Raw genomic sequence first — 27,147 nt, 5'->3', positions numbered from 1 at the left:
GCTCTCCCGTTCCCGCTGGGCCGCCGCAGCGCTCTCCCGTTCCCGCTGGGCCGCCGCAGCGCTCTCCCGTTCCCCGACTCTGTCCTCCGACCCCGACTCGGCCAGTCCCCGCTCCGAGACTCTCGGCTCCGACCCCGACTCGGCCAGTCCCCGCTCCGAGAATCATGGCCCCGACGCCCCCAGTCCCCGCTCCGAGACTCATCGCCCCGACGCCCCCAGTCCCCGCTCCGAGACTCATGGCCCCGACGCCCCCAGTCCCCGCTCCGAGACTCATGGCCCCGACGCCCCCAGTCCCCGCTCCGAGACTCATGGCCCCGACGCCCCCAGTCCCCGCTCCGAGACTCATGGCCCCGACGCCCCCAGTCCCCGCTCCGAGACTCATGGCCCCGACGCCCCCAGTCCCCGCTCCGAGACTCATGGCCCCGACGCCCCCAGTCCCCGCTCCGAGACTCAGATTCCCGCCCTCCCGTTGGTAATTTGAGGGCCGTCTGGGATCCGGCCCTTAAGGGGGGGGCTATGGGGTGGGTTATGGGGGGTGCTGAGCCGCCGACTGCGGAGGTGTTCCGTGTCCCCGAGCCACCGACTACTGCGGACGTGTTCCGTGTCCCCGAGCCACCGACTACTGCGGACGTGTTCCGTGTCCCCGAGCTGGAGCCGCCGCCGACTACTGCGGACGTGTTCCGTGTCCCCGAGCTGGAGCCGCCGCCGACTACTGCGGACGTGTTCCGTGTCCCCGAGCTGGAGCCGCCGCCGACTACTGGGGACGTGTTCCGTGTCCCCGAGCTGGAGCCGCCGCCGACTACTGCGGACGTGTTCCGTGTCCCCGAGCTGGAGCCGCCGCCGACTACTGCGGACGTGTTCCGTGTCCCCGAACTCGAGCCGCCGCCGACCCCCCCGGAGGGTTCCCGTGTCCCCGAGCCTGCCATGCCAGAGACGTTCCGGAGCCGGCCAAATGACCGTCCGCCGGGCCGACCACCGGAGGCTCCCCGGCAGTGTGCCTATCCGCCAGGCCGACCCCCAGAGGCTCCCCGGTCGCCTGGCCGCCCGCCGGGCCGCCCGCCAGAGTTTCCTGGGTGGCCCGACCATTGTCTCTGGTTTTCTGTCAGGGTTGGGGGTGGAAGGCAGGACTCAAACGCAGACTTTTCCAAAACAAAAGACTTTAATAATCAAAAGGTCCAAAATCCAAAAGGCCAAGGGGCAAAAACACACAGGCAAGAACCTACGGAGGTGAAAGACAAGAACAGGACATGCGTGGCAAAAGACAATGACGCGACAAGTGACACAGGAGACACACGGCTTAAATACACAAGGGAGGTGCAGGTGATTGGACACAGGTGGAAACTATTAGACAATCACAGGGGACAACGGGACAAGGCAGGAAGTGAAGTTACCCGGGGACACAAGTGGCAGAAAACTACAAAATATAACATGAAGTGAACCACACCGTGACAGAAGTGCTTCTTAGACCCGCCTTCTGCGGGCAATCTTGAGATTTCCACTAGCTCAGCTAAAACACATCTGACAGGCAGGAAAAGCATATATTTTATAACATTATATTCCCAAAATTACTGCGTAAATTCCATATGTAAAAAACACAAATATTGTCAGAGCACTTGAATGGGGCGTACCCTGTCTCACCTGATGTTAGCTGGGATTGACTCCACCATTGCACTGCTAAAGTAGAATAGCAACTAAGCTGTTATATTTAAATACATGAGTTTTTAATTACTGTATCAGTGAGTGAGGTGCGGTTGATCCGTGTAGTCTATTACAATGCACAGTGAGGTAGAGGAGCTGGTCTATGTGTCCATTTGGAATCTTTTTACAAAGTCAGTTTACATGGGTTTTACACATGTTCAAATTATATTTGTCCATTGTATTCTGTGTTTACATAGCAACACCAAACATTTTTTATGAAGTGTACTGAATGGCCTGAGTCCTGTAAATACCTTAGTAGAGTAGATTATTGATTATAGTGGTGCCCTGAGCATAGGTCTAATCAGGTTAACCAAAAATGCCTGTGAGCGGTCCAGAGCCTTTTCTTATTCAAACCTTCATTTTAATTTTTACATCCTGTTCATTTTAAGTCTCAAGAGGTGTGTCTTTAGTTTGCGGCGGAAGATGTAAAGGCTCTCTGCAGTCCTGATGTCTTCAGGGAGCCCGTTCCACCATTTCGGAGCCAGGACAGCAAAGTCGTGATCTTGTTGAGTGTTTTGCTCTCAGTGAGGGAGGGACGAGCAGTTTAGCAGATGCAGGGTGGAGTGTGCGGGTTGGGATGTAGGGAGTTAACAGTCAGGGCCTTGGTAGGAGAATCTTTTCCCAGAAAAAGAAGTAGTTCAGTCTTGTCGCGGTTGATCAGATGGTGGGCGGACATCTACTGAGAGATGTCAGTCAGACAGGCAGAGATCCGTGCCGCCACCCGAGTATCCGAGTGAGGGAACGGGAGAATTAGTTGGGTGTCATCGGCATAGCTGTGGTAGGAGAAGCCATGCGAGCGAATGACAGCGCCGAGAGAGTTGGTGTAGAGTGAGAAGAGAAGGGGACCGAGGACGGAACCCTGAGGAACTCCAGTAGTAAGAGGACAAGGTTCCGACACAGATCCTCGCCTGGTTACCCGGTAGGTGCGGCCGTCGAGGTAGGACGAGAGAATGAAGAGAGCAGAGCCTGAGACACCAAGTTCCTGAAGGGAGGAAATAAAGATCTGGTGGTTTAGAAGGATGAGGACAAAGGAGAGAGGCGGCTCTAGCAGTCCGGAGTTGCTCTGAGACAGCAAGGATAATGTAATGTAATAATATTTGTGTAATTATTTCCAAAGCAATTGTTTCAATTCAACTTTTTACTTTGTAATATTTATTTCCCTTTGTTTTGTATACTTGTTCTATAGAGTTCTATATAGTGTTCTACTCTAAAGTGCTTTGTCAACCTTCAGGAGTGTCAGAAAACTTTACTTCCACACATATTGATCCTGTATTGACTTTCTGCGCTGAATCAGTGGATAATTCTTCTAAATGTTATGTTATTGAGAGCCGACTGTGCAAATCTCTTGTATGACTTGATGCCATTTTAACTTGTTGGATTTAGGAAAATCTGATCTGTCTGTGGAAGAAAAGTAAAGTCCTCTCTCGTTAGTCCTCGCCCTCTCCCATTGTACTTATGCAGCACTATATTTACATTTTAATTCTTTAACAGTAGTTGTATTTAGAAGCTATATGTTCTTAATTTATTTCAGCGGTCATGTCCAAAATGCATGATCGGTTTGTAAAACATGATGCATTGTGGGGGATTAAATTTACCAACATTATGTGAAGTGTCTCTACCAAGACCAACAGAAACCCGATGAGTAATGAATCATTGACACCACTGGCAAGAGGACTCATTTTGGTACTTTAATTGCATTTATTTGTTTATTTATATTCTATGCCTCATTTAATGTTTGATGCCCCCTGCTGTCAACACCTCCAGGGGACAGCCATGTTTAAACTGATGTTTGATTCTTTTCTGAAGCTGTGCGTATTCCAAGGAATTTCTGCTCAAAGAGGAACCATCTTAGAAATTGCCTGCAGATGTGCGTATGATAATCACGAGGCTCCACAGACATTCTTGTTTTACTACATAGAGCTGGGTCAACATGTCTCTTTCTCATATGCCCCTCACACTGTATTCGTATTTGTTGTTCGTTTAACCTTTATTTTGCCAGAATAGCCCTGTTATGACTAAAAAACCTTTAGTAAAGTTATGTTTAAGCCAGGAGCGTAAAGGTTTCACACACTAAAGAACAAATAAAATACCATTAAATGTTTTCAGATATGTATATAAAATAAAATCCTGATTTTGATCATAAAAAAAAATAAAATTTACAAATTCACATATATTTGGTATATTCATCGATCATATTTATTCAATCACTGGCTTACACACAATACTCTGATACAGATCTTATTTCACAGCAAATATACACAACATCAGACGAGAACACACACGTTACACAAAGCCACACCACAATCTCAGGAACAAATAACGAGTCCGGTTGCCGTGGGTAGCAGTGATAACATATGAACACAAATCTCTGAACACTCAGGATCTTCAGGATCAATATAAGCCAACACAAGTGGAATGAGGCTTTAAATATACTTATCTTTTTAGCATTTCTTAACCCACCTCACGTCAAAAAAACAAAGTGTAAACAATGACACTAATGAAAAATTGTTTACTTTTTTCCCTTGGTTTTAAAAATGATAGAAGCTTACGGTAGGGCTGTTTCACCACAAGGAATGAACATGCAGCGTTCTCATTCAAGCGGGAGAGGTGGCGGTGAGGAAACGGATAGCGGGGGGAAGACGGGGAGGGACGTTCAGGGAAGAGCAGATCTAAGTCATGAGAAAACAATCGGCATAAAGACAAAACAGCCAAAGTGTTAAACTTTAAAGTCCAACAGGTTACAGTTGATCTTGTCGTAGACGTAAGGATAATACTCCTGCTGGCTGAGGTTCAGGCCCGGGATGTCCATCGCACACTGACAAAAGAAAACACAGAAAAAGACGGTGAAAGCTTTTTATGCGTGTGAACAGCTGTTTCCAATATTAAGAAATGAACGCTACACATGGTCAAATGAGGGCGACCCTGCAGGATTTAGTGTTTAGCACAACACACACATCTCACTCCCTGAATCTCCACATTAACGTCAAACATGGAAATACAAGATTTGGATTTTGCCAGAAATCCATTTCATGCTAAAGTTGACATCAGTAAGTAACTCAAGCTTCGGATGAAAGTTGGAAAAGGGCATTTCTCATTAATTAGGCCTGATTTGATGTACTAGCATTAATTTACTTTAGAGGGCATATTTTACTATTTGAAAATGATTTTTCTTTCCTTGAAGGGCATGCTGGTTTGATATAAATGTGTATGCACATATCAATGTGTTTATATACATATATTTTTATTTGAACTTTGTTCTTTAACAGATAAATTAGTAAAGAGTAAATACAACAAAAAGACGTATTTATTTTACATTGTTTAAAGACAAATCAATCAACAATCCCTTTTGCCTAAACATTTAACAGGTCCACTATACTTGTGTTTTTTTAACAGTAACCAGCTCTGGCCATGAGAAGGAGCACCTCTTACAATCTTGCACAGTGATGAGGAGAAGCAGAGGTTGCAGCAGTAGAGACTCAATTTGCAGTGAAACTCCCCCATAAAATAACTACTTTGTAGTTGGTTTGAATTAGTGTGCAATGTGGCTTTTAGGCACACTGTGTTTATAAAAAAGGGTTATATTGCAAGCACAATACAATATTCTAACATTAAGGTCTAAAGAAACTACAAAAAGTGTGGGAAAATCACATAGTGATGCATTTTAGATTATTAAGAACTAAAAGTTCTTAATAATTTGTAATTATTTTAGGTCTTGACGGTATTGAGGGTCATTCATAACATCATATTGTGAATCCTTCTGCTAAGATAATTATTTTATCCAATTCTTATTGTTGCAGGTGACTATGTTGCTGAGTTTTTCTAGTTGCTGCTGTAGTGAGAGCCGTTACACAACGCTAGTACTCACGTCGATGATAGCTGCTGCACTGCTGTCTAGATGTTTGTAAAGATCATTCAGCACCTCCCTCAGCTTCTTCACGGTCTTCTTGTTTGGCTGCAGGAGCATGGCCTGAAAGTTCACCGGCAGCCCATATCTGGAGGAAAAAATAATTCTTTTTTTAACTGCTGCCAGTTTACAATCAGTTTTATGTAAGGCCAGCGGCGGAGGAAAAAGTGTCTGGGGAGTTATTGTCAGACCAGCCGAGTTAGTACACGACATGTAGCCCACTCAATGCATCGCAGGTCAGAACCAGTCAGAAAAACTACACTTAACATTATTTTTATCAGATGGTTCTATAAAGCCTTAAGGTCAGCAGAGAGACCACACAATGGAGACAGAATCACAGGGTAGAATTAGTATCAAATATATTGTAGAAATGAACAGAACATACAATAGAGGATGTGGACATCAGTAGTGTTGCGTGCTAGGTGTGTGATTGTGTGTGTGTAGGGATGTTGACCGTGCATAACAAAACATGCATAATAGAGTTGTTTTTTTGGGTGGTTTCCCTAAATAAGTTACAGATTTTTAAATAGTGTAATGCACCTTCCTCTAAATATCCTGATAACCGATATCAGAATTTAATACAATAGCCGCTGCATGTCTCCCCTGCGACCGCTCGCCGCGCAGCTCTGCCTTCTTCTCCACCAGAGAAGTTGCTAGCTTTGTCGCGCGTAGCTTTTGCAGTGCCTTCTGGGACTTTTAGTATCAGCCGCGTGCCAATTGGTCGGCAGTTATGATAGACATATATCATCAGACATATGATATTTACTCGGGCCGGACACCGAAAACAAAGCTAGACCGACAGAGGACATTAGATGAGTGAAGAAGAGCAAGCACTGTATTGACTTGAGGTACTAAAGTAAATTTGACATTTAATAAAGTTATATTTATGTGCGATATCGAGACGATTTCTAATGACAGTACCTTAGAACCGATTCCACAAACACTCTCAGTGCTTTGATGTGAATCCACGCGATGAAGGCTTCACTGAAGTTCACTTTCAGCCATCGGACCAGCGGGCCCTGCAGAGAGCAGATACAGATTAGAGACATCTCTTTTTGGGGTTTATAATCTCACCAATGGAATAAAAGAATCTATTCTGGAAAAGAGACTAGAAAATTGACATCACCGTGGTGAAAACAGTGCTCGCTCTGTTTCATCTGGATTGTAATCGTTTTCATGAGTTTTGGGGATTTAATAAGAATAATAATGCATCTTATTAGTCACCACTTGATAAACCGTCTCCATTGCCATTCATTATCATATGACAAAAAAGGTCATTTTGAACATGTAATAAAGTGACAAACACAACCGTAGCCAGGATTAAAGTCTCTGCGTATGTACACAAATGTATCCAATGGTTGCGTTAAGTATTCATGGTAGTAACAAGGCACTGAAGGAGGCCTAAAACTACCCAGTGTGATACGATGTCTGATTTCCTGTTCCATCACTTACAAACTGCTTCTTCTTATCCGTAGAGAGCCGTGTCATCTCCTCTTTGTCTGCTTTCATCTCCTCCTCGTTGTACTGGAAGTCTCTCACTATGAACCTAGAAACAAATGTTGGGGGCAGAAATCAGCTTCATGTGATGGTGGATATATCTATAAAGTTACAAACATAAACCCTATGATCACTGTCCAGTTGATATTTTTAGTTAGAACTATTCATATTTGGCGAGCATTCGGGCTTCCTTTGAACACATTTCACACGTGCTGACAACGACGGCAGGAGTTTGCTCGGTGTAACAACTCCTACTTGTTCTCTCGAGCTTTGAGCTTGAAGTCGTCGATGGCTTTCAGGAATAGAGTGACGCTGAACAGTCCGCTGTCATTGTCTTCAAATAGCAGACTGGAGGAAAAGACGGGAACTTGTTATACTGCTGCTTTGATCTTTAATGAAAAATGTAATTTTATAGGCACATAAATCCGCAATTTAAAGATATTGAAAAAAAAGAATACAATCAAAACCATTGACCTCACTCACTTTGAGGACCGGGGCACCACCATCTCAGACAGTGTCTCATATGTTTTCTGCCAGTCAGCATATGCCGTCCTGAAAGGACAGAGGACAAGGGAACAATGAGACGGCCGCTCATCCCTCTTTCCCCTGAGGCCCTCTAGAGAAAGAACACTCACTTTGGTACAACTACGAGCATAGTGATGAGGTACTCCGAGTCCAGAACAAAGTCGTCCTTCTTGACGATGTCAGCCAGGCTCCTGGTCAGCAGGCTCCCCCTGGTGGCACAAGATGGTGTTACAATAACATGGACGCAACATGGAGAAGGTGTTGACAGGAGCTGTTCAGACCATGCTGACACCCGTCAGGTGAACACGATGCGCAGAGAGAGCGAGAGAGAGTGCGTGTGTGCGAGCGAGAGGTCTGCGGTCTTGGCCATTAGTTCCTTTACTTAATTTTGTGTAGGTAATAGGTTGTTAAAGATCTTTAAACTTAAATAAATGACCTATACAAGTAGTTATGTCTCGTTGTATTAATTTGTCCTGTTGTTGACGTAAACAGATATTCGAATATATGTGTTTTTTTAAAGCAAATATTCAAACGTAATTTGAGCAATTTTAACAGCGCCACTACTCTGTGACGACGTGCGGTTTGGTACATGAAGGTCACTCACGCATTCTTCCTCTCTAAGTTCTGCAGGTTGCCCTTCAGGTTGTTGTAGGACGACGCTCTCGCCTTCAGGTCATTGTCAATCTGGCTTACTTGCTGGGAAAAGATGGAAAACATAGTTGAAGGATTTCCGACAGACGCATGACATGCCATGTAAGACCCGGCTCCGATAGCTGGTGGAAGCGCCCAGCAGGAAACAGAAACAGTAGAGCTCTACTATGGCCCTCCAGACTACAAACATACAGATACGATTCACAGTGATGTCTGACATATTTCTTGTAAACGCAGTACCGAGACCTACCTTTGAGATGATTTCAGAGATGTTTTTAAGGGACTGTTTGATGGGATATTTTGCCATGTCCCATTGAAATCTGGTGATGTAGGTGACAAGATCAACTGTGAAAAAAGACAAGAGGGGACCTGTCAGTCTCCGATCCTTTTATTATCAGATTATAGATGATGGGTAAAGACACAACTTAATCACTGTGAGATTCAGATCTGATGCATCTGATGGTTGTCAGTTGGACTTTTATACAATTGAAGAATATTAAGTACGACATCAGTATGACTTAAGCGTCATTATCATTACTGTCCAGTCAACTTTGCTTCGTATTCCCACGGCTTGTTTTGGATCTAGAATAATTTTGAACCGTTGTGTTACTTGCAAACATCACTCACCTCCATTGGCCAGCAGGTTTTCCTGCACTTTGTCTCGAGTGTCCTCCAGCACGTCAGCCATGTACTGAGCAACCTTCTTCACCACACTGTGAACAGCCGGGAGACATCAAAACCCAACGTAAACGGAGAGCACAGGGCTGGGGCAAACCCAGCGTTCGCTCCAATACAACACACACACACATAAAACGGTTTCACGTATTCCTGTTAGTCATTTCCTGACAAGGCCATTTATAATATGGCAGACTTGCAGAGTTCAGCAATTTTTGCCGTTCGGCAGCATGTCAAAAACAGAAGTGTGTCTACAGTCGTGAAGCCAGGAAGAGACTGAGAGCCAAGTCACACCTCACGCCTAAACAGTTCAGAAGAAAGTACATCTACCACTTAGTTACATGTAAAAGGATGTATGGTTTTTATAATGACAAAGGACAACAACATAACACAAGATCCAAATAATGCAAATGAAACTCATTCAAATCATGAATGTATGCAGTTTTGAAGGAAGAGGTAGTTTAGTTGTTGTTTTATTTTCCATATATGGTGAATGGAAACTTCAAAAAGGGAACCAGATAAAACGTTGTAGTCAGACAAAGTGAAACTGTCTTTCTTAGAGTCTTGGAAAGACTCATAAAGCAAGCAAAACAGGATGTCAGTATTTCCAAAAAGCTATAAATTACCCTCAAACATACTTGGGGCACACAAGTCAATGGGAATACGACTGAAAGAAGAGCTGCCGGTGTGTCACCCAACTGTAATTTGCCAGGCTTAGACTGTGCGTCGCTACCTGGCCACTACCTGGAATGGTAGACCAGCTACATCAGACAGTCAGGCAGGTTCAGAGATGATCTTATCGTGCACTAAAACAGTATTCCCTCAGTTAGCGATGGTCATTCCAAGTCAGAATTCATCGGGTGGCATACCTTTCAACAAAGGAGTCTAACTTGGACAGTTCGTCCGACAGCCCAACCAGAACATCGAGTGTCCCCACCTGTTTTTAAAAACAAAAAGTCAAACATTAGCACGTTATGATTTTTCAGCCCTGAGATTTACGTCGTTTCAAAGTGGTGTCAACGGGGTCGTGTTTTAACAGTGACATCTGAGGTCCAGTTTGCCTACAGTGACGTCCAGAGGGGGCCCTGTGTGCTTATGGTGGCGCCTCTTTATCCGGGGCCACTCGTGCATCGCTAACAGTTCCAGGAGAACGTTGCAGGCCCCGCGGGGCTGCAAGGTCAGCGGGTTTACTCCACCTTCTGCACAGAGAGGAACCGAACCAGACGAGCCGGGCTGCTCTGGGGACAAAAACTTCACCAAAACCGACCGCTTCAACATGCAGGCGGCGGATCTGTGTGAAGACTGCTTCTCATGCGCACAATCTGCTTATTCTTGACAGCGGATATATCAGGTGAGTGATTTTAGCCTACTAAATGTAAAAGCATTTTTTCAACTTTCTTCTTTTTTTGAATAATGTAAAAACCACTACGCATGGTGCAAAGAAGAAAGCTATGTGCACATTATACTACTTGAGTCATTCCAGTAGCAACCACAAAGCAATGCCGAAGTAATGCTGTACGTCAGCGTGGGAGAAAAGTGGGATGTTGTGAAAAAGCAGATGAGAAGCCAGGCTAACCTTCAGGTCGGGGATGTTGAACTTGTGGTTGTTGGAGAGATTGTTGGTACGTGTGGTGGCTGCCGTCATGGTGTCCCATGTTTGCTGACAGGTTTTCTCCCCCGGTGCAGAGATCAACCAAAACTCTGTCATGGTCTCGACAGCACAGGTGGAGCTGCAGAAAACTGAGAGGAGGACTCTATTCAGACTCCTGTGTTGTGATACGGCTCGGCAGTTCATGGACCGTTGAGAAACACTGCTGTTTGTTACATGTCCCCTGTCTTTAGCTCCAACAACCTGCTGTTCACTTGTACCACTAATCTGGTGGCTAATCAGGCTAACCCTAGCGACAGGAGCTCATTCAGTGTTTACGTCCACTGCAGGCTGTTTTACCACCGATGACTATTATCATTCCCTTACTGCTACCGCCGCTACGGGGCCAGGAGAGGCAAATAAACCAGAAGGACACGACATACAACCCGAAGCTGACAAAAATATGGTTAATGTCAAGCAACATTTAGCAGGAATTAGCTAGCCGTTAGCCACTTAGCTTTGATCACAACAACCACAGCAGCAGCAGAGGTGATTTCTATTTCACTCACCTGGGAATACCAAATGTGGCCGTGAACAGTGACAGGACGGTGTGGTTATCTATGGCTTGATCATTTCCATAGTTGCCATTCAATGCAGTTGGTGAGATCTCCTGACAGCAGCATCAGAGTCAGCTGATCGGCCAGAGGAACCGGAAGGCCGCTCACGCGCTGCGCTCACTGCGGAGACTCCGCAGCGACCGCAGGCGGCGGACAGCGGGTACTGCAGGACACGTCCCCGGAAGAGTGACCGCGTGATGCTGGTCCTTGTGCGTGAATCTGGTGCTTGGATGCGTGAGAACATATGAGATCGAGTCAAGAATGTCATGCCATAGCAATGATCCGTAACTGCCATTATTAAGAAGTTGATCTATTTGAATGGGGAAGACACTGCCACACCAAAGTTAGTCGTATAGAAACCTATTTTGGTGAGCCACCATTTTTTTAATTCAATTTTTATTTAGTGTAGCCCAAAATTACAAATGTGCCTCAGAGCTTTACACATCCTCTGTCCTGAATCTGTCCCCAATCTTTATTGCCATTTGCCAATGATGACAATCGTAAGAACTCAGGATGTCTAGGAGCATGGAGCAGGAACGTTAGCTATGGGGCCCTTGAAATGGCCTCTCTGTTTGCAGATGATGTGGTCCTGTTAGCTTCCTTGTACCCTGAACTCCAACATTCACTGGGGCGATTTGCCGTCAAGCGTCGGGGATGAGGGTTAGCACCTCCAAATCTGAGGCCATGGTGCTCTGCCTGAAACCGGTGGACGGCTCATTGGTTGGGGACGCCCCGACTACGGCAAGCAAAGAAGTTTGAGTATCTCTGGGTCTGTTCACGAGTGAGTGTTGGATGGATCAGCAGATTGGTGCGGCGACGAAGGCGTAGTTCTCAATTTACCTATATTTTATGTTTTGACTGTCATCTATAGTCATGAACTCTGGGCCACGTCGAGGTCGCGGCTGAAATGAGTTTCCTCCGGGTGGCTCAGCCTTAGCGATAGGGCAAGGAGGTCAGACATCAGGAGGGAACTTGGAGTTGAGGCGCTTCTCCTTCGTGTCAGAAGGAGGGAGCAAAGGGGGTTGAGGCATCTAAGTATCCAGATGCCCACTGGAGGGTTTTTGGCACAACCAAGGGAAGTCTGGGTCAACCAGCTCGGCCTGTTGCCAGAGGGCCCGACCCTGGATAAAGGGAGGAAGATGGATGGATGGACGGATAAGAGCTCAAACCCCAGACTTGAGCGTCAATCCACATTCCAAGTGCATTATTACCCTCTAAGAGAAGGATACGGAGCAATGTTGGATGCCAAGTCAGCAAGCATTTGAGGCTTTTGAGCTGCTAAATTTAGAAAAGCAGGCTCAGGTTTCCTGACTTTGGGTGTCTCCCGCACACAATCTAAAGGGAAACGCCCCCCAAAGGGACATGTTTATAGTCCAGTGGGCTGGTGTTCATTGTTTGGGACACAATGGTTGGTCTGCCTGGAGCCAACCCTCGACATCAAACGACAGGTCGAGTTTACCCATGGCTGGCCAGAGGCCAGTCTACTGGGATGTTATCAGGACAAACACGCAAACACACGGCACATTCAGTCTGCAGAGAATCTGGTGTGCGCTTGCACCCTTTGTTCAATTAGAGGGAAAAGTGTTGTTTTAGCAATAAGTAGCAATCAATGAAAAATAGAATTATTTGCATGGTTACCGCCATCCCCTCAGACACGTTGTCACCTTGCATGGACTGCCAGAGCTCTCTGGAAATCATCCCAGCTAATGACCACAGATCCCATCTTCCTCCAAGTCTTTATGCTTTGTAAACTTCACCTGTGGAAGCTGAACGTACACGGTGACATACTGTTTCTAGAGATTTAAGCACGCTCCCATACACACGCGTAGCCCACATGATGGCTACTTGTTCATGTTGTAGATACATTGCAGGGTACACCTTCAATATTTAGCGTGTCATTTTTCAGCTCCACGGCCACACGCCGATACGAGCATTCTGCATGATGAAACATAAACTGTCTATATTTAATTCATCAATGGGGTCTTCCTGAGGATTTTCTCAGAAACAATATACCTTCACAGAAAACCACACATTATTAACTCATCTGACACAGAGTTTGCTCTTAAAACTGAAGAATGACTTATGCTGCAATCTATCTAGGCAGAGAGGAAGCAAGGGGTGAAATGTGAATCATTCTTGTAATTGTTCAACAATCCTGCGAGATCTTGCTGTATCTCTCCACCACTTTGATACCATTGTTGAAAATGACAGATTCTGGGAAAGCCCAGAGAAAGGTGCTTCCTTTCAGGTGGCATATTGTCAGACTAAAAAAAGTAGAGACATGTTACAATACATTTTGTAGGTGTGTCAAAGATTGCATTGAATTTTCATAAATGTCAGCAAATTCAGCAGCAGCAGCAGCAGCATTCTCGGATCACATTGTTTCAATGAGATGGCTGTTGTATATTTGTTGTTTAGTTGCAGCCAGTTTTCCCTGTTTAACATTCCGATCAGTACGAGTAAAAGTTTGGCGGTGGGTCTTTTTACTGAGCAACATTCTTTGGCAAAAAGACCCTATGAGTGACTTAACAACACAACACTGGAGTCTGAAGTTGAGGTTGTGGTTTAACCAGCTACCCAAGTCCCTGTAATGAGTCAATTATTTTCCAAATATGCAGAGTACATTATTTGTATCATATTGAGTTTAAATATATCTTATGCTATGCAATTTTGACATTTAGAAGCTAAAAGGAAAATCTATTGAGTTTAAGGAGCTTTACTGTCTTATAACATTAATTCTCTCTCTGACTGGAGACTCTTGGTCAGTCAGGGTTCATCTATCCTGGCTCTTTCTAACTCTGTGTTTTGATGTAATCTGTTTGTAATGTTTGCAAATATGAATTCCTGCTGCACAATGCAGCCACTGGAGTATTTGCCCTCACAGTGGGTGGTACACATGTCCGGCTGACGCATACCCAATGCCTGCGATGGCCATTATGATCCAAACAATGGAAATCAAACATCGGCCTTTACTGGAAGCCACTTTAGATGCTACGCACGATTAGACTTATATATACATGGTCTCGTTTAGTGTCGCACAGCCCGCACAAAACACGGAACAGCTTTTGTGTTGCGGCCTGCATGCTTCTGCGGCCTTTACAATGGAACCCAAGCAAAGGTTTTATTAGTGAAACAAACGCTGCTATTGTTTATTGCTTTCCCCAAGGAGTGCTCAAAGCTCATCTAATACGTTGATGAATTTCCCAGTTGTTGTTTGTTAGATAGCACACCATTACTGTACTGTTATGACATGCAATGGTAAAGATTTAGCATAGAACATCTTGTCTCAATGAAAGGAAAGGGCTTCTAGTTATATGGAATAAAAAGGTTTGTTGAATCATGGAAAAGCCCAACATTGCCGACATCAACTTAAAAGTGAAAGCAAGGATTGCTCTAATGTGTGTTCTAAGGATAGATATTTTGGTGATATTTTGGTTCATTAAAATTGCACTGTGTGCCAAACCAAGGCAAAATGAAGTGATCAAAGGCTGAACAGACTCAGCACCCTTCGCCCCTTCTCCAGTGTTGAGGAGGGACACATGCAAATGTTTCTCCTTGGAAGAAACCCAGCCTCTGCCTTTCCAGGGGGGGGGGGGGGGGGGGGGCACAACTCCTTAAAGTCACCACAACAAAAGCAGGGGGGAAGAAAAATCTCATTCTGAAGTTGAACTTGGGACAAAATACATGCATCCATCTACTTGTGGCTTGTGGGACTGCTGCTTTGTAGGCTTGATTTTGGAGACAGAAAAAAAGAAACTTTCTGCAGATTTAATTTGACAGCATTCTGTCTTTATTGCTGAGCCATGGAAAATACAATGAAGAAACACAGGTAATTCTTAGGAAATTGCACATTAATATTATAGATATATCATATCTGTAATTATTATTATTATAGAGATATCGGTCTAGATAACAAATAACAGCGTAATCACACAATTTTGTTAATTGTTATTTTTCAAATAAATTGAAATACTAGTATTATTATTACATTCATTTATTTATTATTGATGATAATTGCGAGTTACTTTTCGGGGTTGATCAGTGCTCTGTCATTCATGTCCTTGGTAGAGGTCCCTCTTTAGGATCAGACCCGAATAGCGTTACATGGTCAGCTGTATAATTTGCAATGACTTTATTTGAGTATGAATGATCATGCTAATAGTATAATAGTATAATCAGGTAGTCAGATTTTCGGGATTAGTGCATAATATTGCATAACAACGGTTACAATGCGAATATCGATTTGGACTTTATTTTGGTGTTCACACCGGATGTGGCCCGTGATCACTTTGCTGTGTCGTTACTTGACGTTCCTGTCAGTCGACCTCCACGGTTGCCTTCCGCTGCGTCGTCACACATGATCGGTACCATCTTGCTTCGGCGGAACGACCATAACTCGATCGAACCCACCACGTCCATGGCCGTGATCTTTTTCTCTTCTAGTAACCCCACCACTCTTTGAAAATTCCGCCTAAAAAGAAAAAGCGTTCTGTCCCCTCCTTTGGGTTTTCAGCCAGCGTAAGTAACGTTCACCTAGCTAACCGCGTTGTTAGCTTGCTAATGAGCCTGTCGTTATATCAACCGGGTAATTTGTCTATTTTGGGGGGCAGCAGCCATGAATCCGAGCCTTAAGAGGTTAATGATGACGTTATCGTCACTGAAAAAAACAATGAGTAACTAGTTAAACATTACTTTAATGACATCGTATGTCGCTAGGAAGCTAACGCTAATATCTAATGCTACCGTTACTACCCTATGCTAACGGTTACTAAGTTAAGTTAACTGATCCGTTAACGTTAATACATGTTGACGTCAGGTCGGGAACAACAACCTGGCTATGATTTGGAATCGATAACAGGCAGATCATGACACGGTTAATCACCACCCGGGGCAACGGTGTGCAAATATTATTCCGTGAATGAACTATTACTGAACTCGAGATCGCTAACCTTGATTCCAAACTAAAAGAGTTGCATTTTAAACATTAACACGTCGCATTCAACCAATCCATGGATCACGCATAGGTTATTCCCACGCGCTGCACCCATCGGCTTCATCACGCAGCATTTGGCTGCTCATCAGTTTCTAAATGTTTCCCCAGCAGTTGAGGACGTATTGATCGTGCAGACACTGTTGATCTTGTGTCAGGGTGTTTTCTCTTTCGGTGACTTATTAATCGGTGTCCTTTTCACAGGTGTACAACAACTATCCAGAGGATCTAGGGGCATCTCTCTACCGAGAGCCATTTGACTTCAACGCCGAGCCCCCTTGGGATCCTAGCTGATGGTGGACGGGTTCCTCCCAGGACTCATCCATGTGAGGGACATCGCTGTAACATATGAATGCCACCTCTTTGCTGGTTTTACTTTTCATGGTTGAAACGTATGCAGTGTAAAACCGTGTCTGCATAGATATGTATGATGTTTTGGTATGTATCAAAACTGCGTCACCAAATCTCTTGACAGAAGCAGAAGATGTATTAACAAGTTGGGTGTTCCAAATATATCCCTAAAAGGCTAATACTTATTTTAGGTTTTCTGATCTATTTTTATCTCTTCTATTGAAATGACAGGGAACTGGGTTCCACAATACGTTATTCTGCAGTTGTGTTTTTCTCTTTCTCTGATTTAGTTGCAACAAAAGGAGATTATTATTTGGTTATAGATATTAACTTACTAGTAGTGGTTACATTTCCAACGTTCCTCCTGCAGTGTAATGTGAATATATTGTATTAACTGTGTATGACCCCGTCATCATTTTCTTCCATGAGAGAAATGTTATGAGTGACATTGTTTAGTTGAGTTCCTTTCCAAAGTCTTCCTTTTCTTTTTTTTTTTAAGTGGTTACAGGGTTGAGTTACGTCCAAACCACGTTTTATCCCGTGTTTCTGCCGAGGACTGAGATCAAGGAGTTATCTTCCTGTGTTTGTATCAGACTGTCAGTCCCATTATTTCAGTATAATAACTCACACAACCGCTTTTGAGGAGTAATGAGCATACATCACTCCTTGGGAGCGATAGCCACATCTGTACAGCTGTGTCAGCAGTACATCAGGTCCAGATGTGGCTTTTTGACGTTTTGTGCAACATCATTGAACGTAAAGTTTTGTCATCAACGCTGCCTGCATTGTACCTTGTTCGACGCCATTAAAAAAAAAACCTTTCATGCGTCGCCAGTTTGGGGATTAATGGTGATTGTTGGGAGTAATAGACGCTAAAGTAAATGAACTCTGTGCCCCAGACTCTATTTTCACAGCGGCTCTTTAGAAGAATAGGCCTCTTCTATAAAGCTGTCCTGTAACGCGGAGCCTGCACTGTGCTCTGATTGGATGATCCCTGAAAATGACTTGTTTGATTTGGGAGCTCATCGGAAAGGACTAGAAACGATCCACAGAAATGCATTATCAAAATACGATTGAAGGGCATCGCTCCTTTTTTGCGTGTTGTGTTGACTATTCTCATTCTCTCACACAGTTTGTTGCATAGATTAAGGACCCCAAGGGCTCGATTAGGTGCTGAGCAAGACCACTTCGGGCGAGCCACGTTCTTTATGCCTGTCGGATTAGAAGAAAACGGTTGAGAGGATGAAAGGAATCGCTGATGAGCCGCAGTATTCTGTCGGTCTGCTGGAGGCGGGCACAGCCCTCTGTGACGTGATCAACCAACACATTGATGAGCAAACTCTGGTAAGGGGTCTCGCCACCACCGCAACGTACACAGTCGGCACAAAACCCTGAATTTCTTAGACTTTGAAGTGTCACCAACACCCGTTGTTGTTCCGCCGCGTGTTTCTTTTCACTCATCCGCCTTCGTGTTTGTTTTCCCTTTTCTGCAGTCTGAGAAGAATGCGTTCTTTGTAGCAGACCTGGGAGTTGTAATGAGGCAGCATGTTCGCTGGCGAACCCACATGCCTCAAATTCGACCGTACTACCCCGTCAGATGCAACAGCAGTCCAGCTGTGATTGAAGTTCTTGCGGTCCTCGGCGCTGGGTTCATTTGTACCAACAAGGTAGTCTCTCCTACTCGCATACTGGGCAGAAAATTGCGTAATTAGGTTACAAATATGGTGCAGTGATGTACCTTCTCTACTAGAGCAAGTAGCACATTTATACTGTCCTGTGTACTGCAGTGCCCTTTCTTATCTTGTTTTTGCACGTTTTATCTGTAGTTTGATGAAATGTCTGTTAACTTACCCACATGCAGTATATCAAGCGAATATGGTTCTAACTTTGTCTCCCTTGATTTTCAGTCTGAACTTGAGCTGGTCCAGAGCCACGGTGTTCCCTCTGAAGACATCATCTACAGCGGGATTTGCAAGCAAGTCTCCCAAATTAAATATGCCGCAAAAAATGGCATTGACCTCCTGGTGTGTGACAATGAAGCTGAGCTACGCAAGATCTCTCGCTGCCACCCCAATGCCAAGTAAGTGTGTGAGGTGTTCGTCCTGGCTGCCATGATTGTTGTGAATCATTTATTTGCCTATTCCCAAGTCATCAGATGCAATGTATCTGACAGCATTTGGTGTATTGTGATTCCCAATGGCAAAATAATTTGGGTCTCGGCTGCAGATATTTTGGGATTTAATAAACTCTCTTACCTCATTACCTCCATTTCCAGCTTCTTTCCTTTGCAAACCGCTAACAGTGATCTTTTTTTCCCTTTTAAAATCCAGGCTGCTGCTCCAGGTTTCAACGGAAGCATCAATTCAGGGCGATGAGATGAGCATGGCCTTTGGCTGCTCCCTCAAGGACTGCAGGCATCTGCTGGAGAAGGCCAAGGAGTTGGGCGTGCAGGTGGTCGGGGTCAGGTGAGGCCTACATAGATGCACTGTGCCTGGTTATGGAAGCATCAGGAACACTTCTCTTTACCTCAGATCCATGTTAAACGAATGCTGAAATCAAACCTGCTGCAGCGTGAAGCTTTTAATCCTTGTGATGTGGTTAAAGTTGCACCATTGACTTTTTCCTCACTTCCTCCCCACAGGTGCCACATTTCCAGCGCCTGTGAGGATGACCAGGTGTACGTTCATGCTATATCTGATGCCCGTTGCGTCTTTGATATGGGAGTAAGTAATGTGAAATATGGCCAATGTTGATCAAAATTAGGCTAAATGAATCGGTGTTTCTTCTACATTCATTCTGCAGGAGCACTGCTAACATTTCAAATGATTTAGGATTTAAATCCTTTATACATTGACACAGTGGCTGAATAGGATTGTTTCTGACTCAAATACAAACATAACAAAAACTTGAGAGAACGAAGCCAGAATTGATCCCCCCTTTTTACTTTGTCTAATTAAATCACGATTAGATTAATCACTTTATTTTCCAAGGGTTTTTATGTGGAGAACATAAATTGTTGAGCATTTTTGTTTCTTATTGTTTTGCACAGTCATGTTTGGAGCGCTCGTGAAGGCTCGACTTGATGAACATTTGCTCGCTTGTGTTTTGGTTACACATTTAAACACGTTTGTCCGCCTCAGGAGGATATTGGCTTCGACATGACCATCCTGGACATTGGAGGGGGCTTCAGTGGATCTGAGAACCAGCTGGAAGTGGTCAGTACTGTATTTTAGATGGGATATATATATATATAGCTTCTTTTTTTATTTTTTTTAACTTTTACTTTTTTAACCCATTTTGCGTTCTAATTTCTTATCGTGGTCTCTTTGGCAGATCAATAAAGCGGTCATGTCTATGGCAGACTTATACTTCCCTCCTTCTACTGGGGTTTCCATCATCGGCGAGCCCGGCAGCTTCTTTGTGTCCTCTGCTTTCACTCTGGTGGTGAACGTCATCTCCAAGGAGGTGGTGGCACGGGATCGCCAGGACCAAGCACGTGGTCAGTGGCATAATGTTTCCACTTTGGGTATCGATGAGATTATTGAAGAATGACGTCGACATCCACGCATGTCTGGAGGTTTGACTCTTAAGGCCACTCTGCATGGTGCCTTGCGTCTCTGTTGTGTTACATGAAAAAAGGAGCATGTCGACCACGAATGTGCGGCTCCCAAATTGTAATTTGAAACAAGTAGGGGTGAAGAAATGAAATCATTACACTGTAAAAGCGTTTGTCTGTAATCTCTAAACAGACGATCCATCTCCCAACGACGAGCCAGAGTTCCAGTACCACCTGAGCGAGGGAGTGTACGGGCCATTTGCCAGCAAACTCTCTGAAACACTGATTGCTACTCCGTCTGTCTATAAGGTGATTCTCAAAGATTCTGTCTCAACTTACAATATAGACGCGTTTTAAATACATGTTGGTCAAACATCCCGCCCTGATGAAAGGTTGTCGTTGGGATCACTCTTCTGCTCTGACTCGCTGATCATGGTCAGGATGTAATCAATGAAAAAGAAACGCCGTATATACTGCAGCAATCTGTAGAGGAAACGAACTTGTATCATGTACTTTTTCCTCTTACATCAAAACAAATGTGTCGATTAATTAATGGAGAAATTAGTCATTTTTTTCAGTGTTTCATTCGGCTGCCTGAAAATCTGTCTTCAATGTTTGAGAGACCCTGAATTAAAACATGTAAAAACCCCAAAGCACTCGTGGCAGAAGTTGATACTTGGTGTGATCGAAGGTCACTTAAGTGCATAGAATTGGGGTTAAATCCGCTTACGACGGCCATGTTTGTTCTTCATGGGGCCTCTCACCTCCAGCGGGTGGAGATTGCGTTGGGTCACCGAATAATTGTTTAACCATAACTCCTTGTTGTGTGGTGGCAAAAGCCCCCCCAGGATGCTCCTCTGTTCAGCTGCAGCCTGTGGGGTCCGTCCGGGGACGACCTGGACCAGGTGGTGGAGCACTGCCTGTTGCCTGAGCTCAACGCCGGAGACTGGCTCTTGTTCACCCACGCGGGGGCCTACAGTACGGGCCATCCACTGTGCACGGCCACCGACTCCCCCCCACCCCCTGAGTATTACATCATCTCCTCCACAGACTGGTAGGGGACTCTGGAGTTATTTTGCAAAAGAAAGGTCAAAACAGACAGAAATACAGAGTTGGACGTTGACACGTGATTCATTTCCCTCCACCAGGTTTGAGATGCAGGACATCGGTGTCGCCCACGAGGCTACGCTGAAGAACTTCTCTTTGGTCCCTTATTTCCTTGCTTACTGCCAAACAGCGGCTGGTCGGTCTCTCCCTGCCTAGCGATCAGCGGACGCACAGGACGGCTTGCTTACGCCGCTTACTCCGAAGTTATTTGACAAACCCCAACCTAGCGTAAAGTAAGTGATTAGTCCGGCGAAACCTAAGTAGACGTTAATTAGTATGCAACAAAACGGATGACTCCGAAGAAAAAAAATATATATATAATTTCCCCTTTGCTTTGGGTGTCCCACAGCGCCACAGTTTACACTCGTACAGTAGGCTTGTAATTATTTTAAATGATTATGTATGACAAATAGTGTTATGTCTTAATTGCTTTTGCCTGATTTGTAAAGTAAGATGCGTATCCCAAAGTGAAACAGCGTATTTAAACGGTAATACATAGTTTTCCTACAAGACTTCTATTTATGGTTTTGATTGGTTGTATAGTTTATTCAGTGTGACAAAAGCTTGATTGAATGTTGTCCCTCTCAGTGCTTTGGGGTTATACATGAAGGTGAATAAGTCCACTGCTGGAAACGGGGTCGAGGATCTAGTGTTTGAGTTTTATCTAAAGTGCCGAGCAGCTTGCTCCCACACCAGCGAGGCGGCAGCATGTGCTGCAGAGGACAAGGCAAGTGATGAATCAGCTGATCTAATGGGGCCCTCAAAAAATTAGGACTGAATATTATTTTGCAACGTGTGTATATGTGAAGCTTTCTCCTAATCTGTGTCCAAGGCTTAATGTGAAATAACTGTCTTTACCGTAATAACCGTACATGAATAGTAATAAACACCTCACTGACGGATTGTGAACCACACGGGTGTCTTTTATTAATATCCGTATTCTGTGTGACGGCAGCATAACATGACCTCATCTTGGACAATGATCAGAAGAGAAACCACTTTGGTTGGAGCAGCTAAATGTCTCAAGTCAACCACGTAGGAACTGAACAGGAATAAAGGCTTTGATTACACACACAAAAAGAAAACACGCGTTCCAGTGTAACAAAGATCTGTAATGTCCCTGCAACAAACAGGGTTGTGCAAAATAGTTTTTTATAACAAAAATAGATACTGGTAAAGCACAAAAGAACCATATGAAACATTCTTTGGTTGAACATCAGCGACAGGTAAAGGTGCAAAGTGTTGATCTGTACATAGTGAAACATATTTTCAGGTTAAATGCTCCGTTTGAGGGACGCAGTAGTTTGACGTCAAACGTAAACAATCTCTCTCTTCGATCGTACCCAGCTATTCTCATTAAAAGCAGATGTTTTTGGCCGACTGACATGTAACAAAGCAAACCAGAACACACTGCGAGGCTCAAAGGCGCGTTCAACAGTCCAAAGCGCTGTGTGCACGTCGCCGGGTCACAGGGATCTTGTCCAGGTCAGCGGACTGCCTGACTTTTAGCGGCCAGCAGGCGCCCTCCTCCCGCCAGGTGCCGCCGGGCGTGCTTGGCGAGGTGGTCGCTTCGCATGAAGCGGCTGAGGCATGCGGGACAGGCAAACCTTTTCTCCCCCGTGTGCGTCCGCCGGTGGCGGGACAGCTCGTCGGAGCGGGCGAACCGCCTCTCGCAGCCCTCCCACTTGCACTTGAAGGGCTTCTCACCTGTTGGAACACAAGCGGCATGGAGCAGTTTGTTCTCATCCGAGCATCGATAAAACGGACATTTTATTTGGCGTACGGTGGTCTATTGGCACTACAAGTCCTTACCCGTGTGTGTCCTCATGTGGGCCTTGAGGTGGGAGCTCTTGAAGTAGGTCTTGCTGCAGTCCTCACGGGGACAGACATGGCTGCGTGCACGGGACGCCTCCGGCTGCAGCGGGTTTCCTCTTTGCTCCGACGGGGCTGGGCAGGGCGCCGGGGCGATGGCCAGTAGCTTGGCGCCGCCGCTGACAGTGGTCACCAGTGGCGGCTGGACGTAGAGTGCGGGGGCAACTGGCTGGGGGACGATGAGCGCCACCGGGCCCCCCAGGAGGAAGACGTGGGCGGGACAAGCTGGTGCTTGCTTTCGTGGCGCGGGGGCTCGATGTTCGACGCCTCGCCCAATGGGACGCAAAGGTGTGTGGAGCGCCGGCCAATGGGCGCGCGGCCCGCTGCGTGGTGGCGGGCGTGGAGGCAGCGTGGTACACAGCGGCGTGGGCGTGTGAACAATACATTCCTGATTACACGCGGCTCGCGCCGTTCCCCCAACCCCTCCGATACACACGCGCGCACACGCACGCACACCGCAGTCTTGGGTGAGTCACGTCGCGGTGACTGTGAAGAGGACCAGCAGCACACCTTCCACGAACCAGACTTTTGGAAATGGAGACAATCGATGCCCTGGCATTATATCTTGGATTTTAAATAAACGATTCAAATTTCAAATACTTTTCCAAGAAATGGTCCGACGGGACCTTCTGGAGTGCTGGTGGACCAAACTTTTCCTAAAGTTTGATGTGTCTCTGATTAAATAGGAACAGGCACAGTTTATTTTAAGAACTTGTCTCCAGAAATAGTACAACGTACAAGTTTTAGTGGTTTATCCGATGATATTATAAACGCGTTGTTGTTGTTTTGGTGGTGGATGGCATCTCATTGTCACAGTAAGCTACACAAACCCCTTCTCTCATCGGCCTGAAATCGTCATACGTGGTGCAATAGAAACGGTTTTGACATCTTATGGAAACATATTATAGCATTTTGCTATATAGCTAATAAGCAGTCCCTGGGAATTTAGTCTGTCTGGGAAGACTTTCTCTATTATTATTCCCTCTAAACATTTGGTGTAATGGTAGGAGCTCCCCATGACTGAACTCTTGTAGCTGAATTGACTTTACATTACTTACTTACATTACTTTTTATTTTCTGAACTTTATTTTTCTGTCTTCCTTTTTTAAATCCACTATATTGTTAGGCTTCTTGTCCCCTGTGGGTGAAAGAGTCGGCCAACAGGGGGTGACCCCAGGCAGCCCGCTGGATTAGGTAAGTATCAGCTGTCTAGACCTTCATGCACAGCACAGACAACCAGAACAAAAGGCCGGCTGCAGACTCACAATGGACAAATACACACACAGAGCAGCACTTCGACTGAGTCTGGCGCTGTGGGACGTTCCTCAAAAGCATATCCAGGAATGTGTAGAGCAGAGAGTCTGAATGCAATCCATATATCTTAAATCTGAACATCTTGACATCTCCATTACAGCTTCCAACAGATTGAAATTAAACTAGTGTTCACATTTCTTGGGGGAGTGGGTATTTTTTATGAATGTATTCATACTTATTAATAGTTTATTCTATAGTATTGGGGCAGCTTCACAGTACTGTATTACCTTCCTATGTTTATTGTATTGATACTATATATTGAAATTGGCATTTATAAGTTGATTTTTTTTATATTCAGACTCTTTTCACACTCCCAATTTTTGGTATGGGCCGCTCTATTGTGTGATATTTAAAGTATTGTCTGCTAAATATATAAAACTAAAATATTTTGACGCATACACACACCAAATTTATTTCTTTGCATATTCACAATGCTGAAATCCACACGTTGTTCTCATCCCTGTGCGTAACGTGTTCCAGTGTTGAATGTAATCATACACACGTATGTTTCTACGTTCTTTGCCGCAACACTAGCAGTTGAAGAGTCACTCCGCCAATTTCACGCATAAAAGTCAGATTTCTAAGCAGAACTTTCTTCTTACGAACTTTGTTCGAGTTATTATTCTTCAGCAGAAACTTTAATGACGAGAAACATTCAAATTTTTCAGCCTAATAAAGATTCAATTTCACAAAGAACTCAAGTAATAAAGTGTCATTCCTTATTTTGTTTTGTTCGCTTGGGGGCAGCAAAACACACTACAAAATGCAAATCACCTTCTTGGGATTGACACATAGCATTAGCTCTTTGTATGTAAACCCCCCCCCACAATAATCTATTTAATGTGCAGAACAAAAACAGTGAGAAGGATGTCTGCAGTAGTGTGTGATCCAGCACGGTTCAGTCTCTTGTTCATCCATCGGGTAATCTGGCTCCCAGCGTTGCAGAGTGAGCGGTTGTGCCACAAAGGAGCACATTTGTATCTCTTCCTGGTCTTTTGGCAGGTCAGGTTTCCTGGGTTTTCAGCGTAATGCAATGGGGACCCAGATTCTTGGCCGGTGTTGACTAATTTTAAGGTTTAGCTTTTTTGAGCAGAGATTTAAAACATCCTTCATGGACAAAGGGATTCTGTAGGAATCTTTAGCTGCAGCGTTGTCCTCCGGCATTGCCACTTTCTGCGCAACGTCGGCCAATTGTCAAACAGTGTTGTGAATGGCAAGCGAGACGAGGCCAACAAGGACTCACTGTTCTCTTTTGATGTACTTCTGTCTCTCTCCCAAAAAGAAAGAAAGAAGCAAAAGGCCTCTTGTGAGACAGCAGCCGGGGAACAGCTCATCACAGGTCAGGGAAATGTGCCGACCTGCTGCCAGCAGGCAGGATTGCCCCAACCATCATGGTCGGACCTGCCGCGGGACCTGTGAACCGACGTCTCAAGAAGCACCGAGAGGAGTTATTTAAAAGTGCTCCTCTCCAGCCGGTGCTCGTGTTACCTCACTGGGAATAATACTTATGCTCGTGGCCCCTGACTGACAGGAGCTGCTGGTCCACTGGTCTACGGTTCAATGAGTAATCGCGGTGAGGGGGGGAGTTTTGGGTCCCTCTTGGTTGTTTCCTTTGCAGATGTAAATCATTAAAATATGTTTCATAGCATCCAAAACGCTTCACTAACTAGCTCATTAAGTGGGATCCACGGTGTCTTTTATACATGTAGACGGATCTCCTGGGAGCTACGAACGCGCTGGCCTCTGCTGACGGAGCAGTGTTCCTGGCTCCAACTCTTTGGACACGTATTCTACAACACCAGAGGTCATTTGATAGCACAGCTCCCACAACTAAAAATAGATCGGGAGATTTCTGGGGTTTTTGTTTTGACTTCAACCCTTGGAACTGGTTTCATTAACCTCTTTTTGGAACTCAGTAAACACATGTGGAAAGAAATCTAACCATCACCTTTTGTCTCTGCTGGTTACACGTGGCATCTGTAAAATGACCAAGCGAGGAAATAGTGTAATTATTTCTACAATACTACCCATTATTTAACATAGATGTCCTAAGAACAACAACACATACAATACTGAAGTATTGTCCCAGTAAATAATAAAAAACATGAATATTTGTTGATGAATATTATAATTGTAGTGAACGGCAGGCCAGACGATAAAAGACAGTTTCATAGATCAGTTGTTTGGGTTGAAACTGTGTTCAATAATTAGCATTGGCTAAGTAGGAGGACAGAAGATAAGAGTAAACGAGGAACCTGACATCGGGTAGTCAAAACATTCTCTCCGTATCCTTCTTCATTTCACATTATCTTTACTATTTATTTTGGTACAAAAGCTCTCACTTTTGTTTTTTTAGTTGTTATGGCTATTTTAACCGCTTATTTTGATACAGAAATATTTGACAAATGTTTGTCAAGTTCAGGAGTTACTTATGTGGTGCACATACCACTATCTGCCCCACTGCAGGCCTGGTGGCGTGGCGCTCTGCCACTGATTGGGATCTCATTGTCAAAGGTAAATCCTGCCCTCTGCTGGTGTGGAAAGACAAAGGCTTCTATCGGATTAAGAACACTGCAACCAAAGAATGGCCGCCACCACTTTTGATTTAGGTTTACGTTCAAATGAGTAATCTCTCCCAACTTCTTTGAATGTTTTCATCTTTCCTTAACGAACTGAATCGGTGAGGGTGCTCGTGCAAAGGTCTATCGCGGCTAATAAATAAAGACCTCAAGAAATACTAAACTCATTGTGGATGATCACTTTATTAGTTGTTCCGCACTCCATCATTTAAACACTTGTTTT

General features: G+C 44.7%; 3 protein-coding genes and 1 long non-coding RNA gene across 6 annotated transcripts; 2 read left to right on the top strand and 2 right to left on the bottom strand.

Annotated features, from left to right (window-relative positions):
• Positions 1-3,871: 3,871 nt before the first annotated feature.
• On the bottom strand, positions 3,872-11,339 carry LOC120809953 (V-type proton ATPase subunit C 1-A). The gene is made up of 13 exons (XM_040164116.2): positions 11,108-11,339; positions 10,527-10,690; positions 9,820-9,887; positions 8,903-8,988; positions 8,526-8,620; positions 8,229-8,320; positions 7,735-7,833; positions 7,583-7,651; positions 7,355-7,447; positions 7,055-7,148; positions 6,524-6,621; positions 5,564-5,690; positions 3,872-4,513 (listed from the first exon to the last, which is right to left on the bottom strand). The coding sequence occupies exons 2-13, from the start codon at positions 10,656-10,658 to the stop codon at positions 4,415-4,417; spliced, it is 1,152 nt and encodes a 383-aa protein (XP_040020050.1). The 5' UTR covers positions 10,659-10,690; positions 11,108-11,339; the 3' UTR covers positions 3,872-4,414.
• LOC120809948 (antizyme inhibitor 1) lies at positions 9,878-22,071 on the top strand. Of its 3 annotated transcripts, none has more exons than XM_078095542.1 (12): positions 9,878-10,301; positions 16,350-16,471; positions 17,629-17,840; positions 17,990-18,163; positions 18,404-18,576; positions 18,827-18,961; positions 19,138-19,219; positions 19,637-19,711; positions 19,830-19,995; positions 20,246-20,361; positions 20,892-21,106; positions 21,201-22,071. In XM_078095542.1, the coding sequence occupies exons 3-12, from the start codon at positions 17,739-17,741 to the stop codon at positions 21,313-21,315; spliced, it is 1,353 nt and encodes a 450-aa protein (XP_077951668.1). In that variant the 5' UTR covers positions 9,878-10,301; positions 16,350-16,471; positions 17,629-17,738; the 3' UTR covers positions 21,316-22,071. The 3 variants fall into 3 exon arrangements, with proteins under 3 accessions (XP_077951668.1, XP_040020037.2, XP_040020036.2); XM_040164103.2 differs by lacking the exon at positions 9,878-10,301 and adding an exon at positions 14,800-14,984; XM_040164102.2 differs by lacking the exon at positions 9,878-10,301 and adding an exon at positions 15,414-15,673.
• klf10 (Kruppel like factor 10) lies at positions 22,060-23,590 on the bottom strand. Its single transcript, XM_078094152.1, has 3 exons — positions 23,542-23,590; positions 22,972-23,454; positions 22,060-22,866 (listed from the first exon to the last, which is right to left on the bottom strand). Exons 1-3 carry the CDS (start codon positions 23,588-23,590, stop codon positions 22,646-22,648), a joined length of 753 nt encoding a protein of 250 aa, XP_077950278.1. The 3' UTR covers positions 22,060-22,645.
• A 550-nt stretch (positions 23,591-24,140) lies between these two features.
• On the top strand, positions 24,141-27,087 carry LOC120809960 (uncharacterized). The gene is made up of 2 exons (XR_013453923.1): positions 24,141-24,225; positions 25,628-27,087. It is a non-coding gene; the product is annotated as an uncharacterized LOC120809960 (long non-coding RNA).
• The last annotated feature ends 60 nt before the right edge of the window (positions 27,088-27,147 follow it).

The sequence above is a fragment of the Gasterosteus aculeatus genome, chromosome 20, assembly GCF_964276395.1.
Source record: "Gasterosteus aculeatus chromosome 20, fGasAcu3.hap1.1, whole genome shotgun sequence".
Classification (NCBI taxonomy): Eukaryota; Metazoa; Chordata; class Actinopteri; order Perciformes; family Gasterosteidae; genus Gasterosteus; species Gasterosteus aculeatus.
This window is presented reverse-complemented; position numbering and strand designations above follow the sequence as displayed.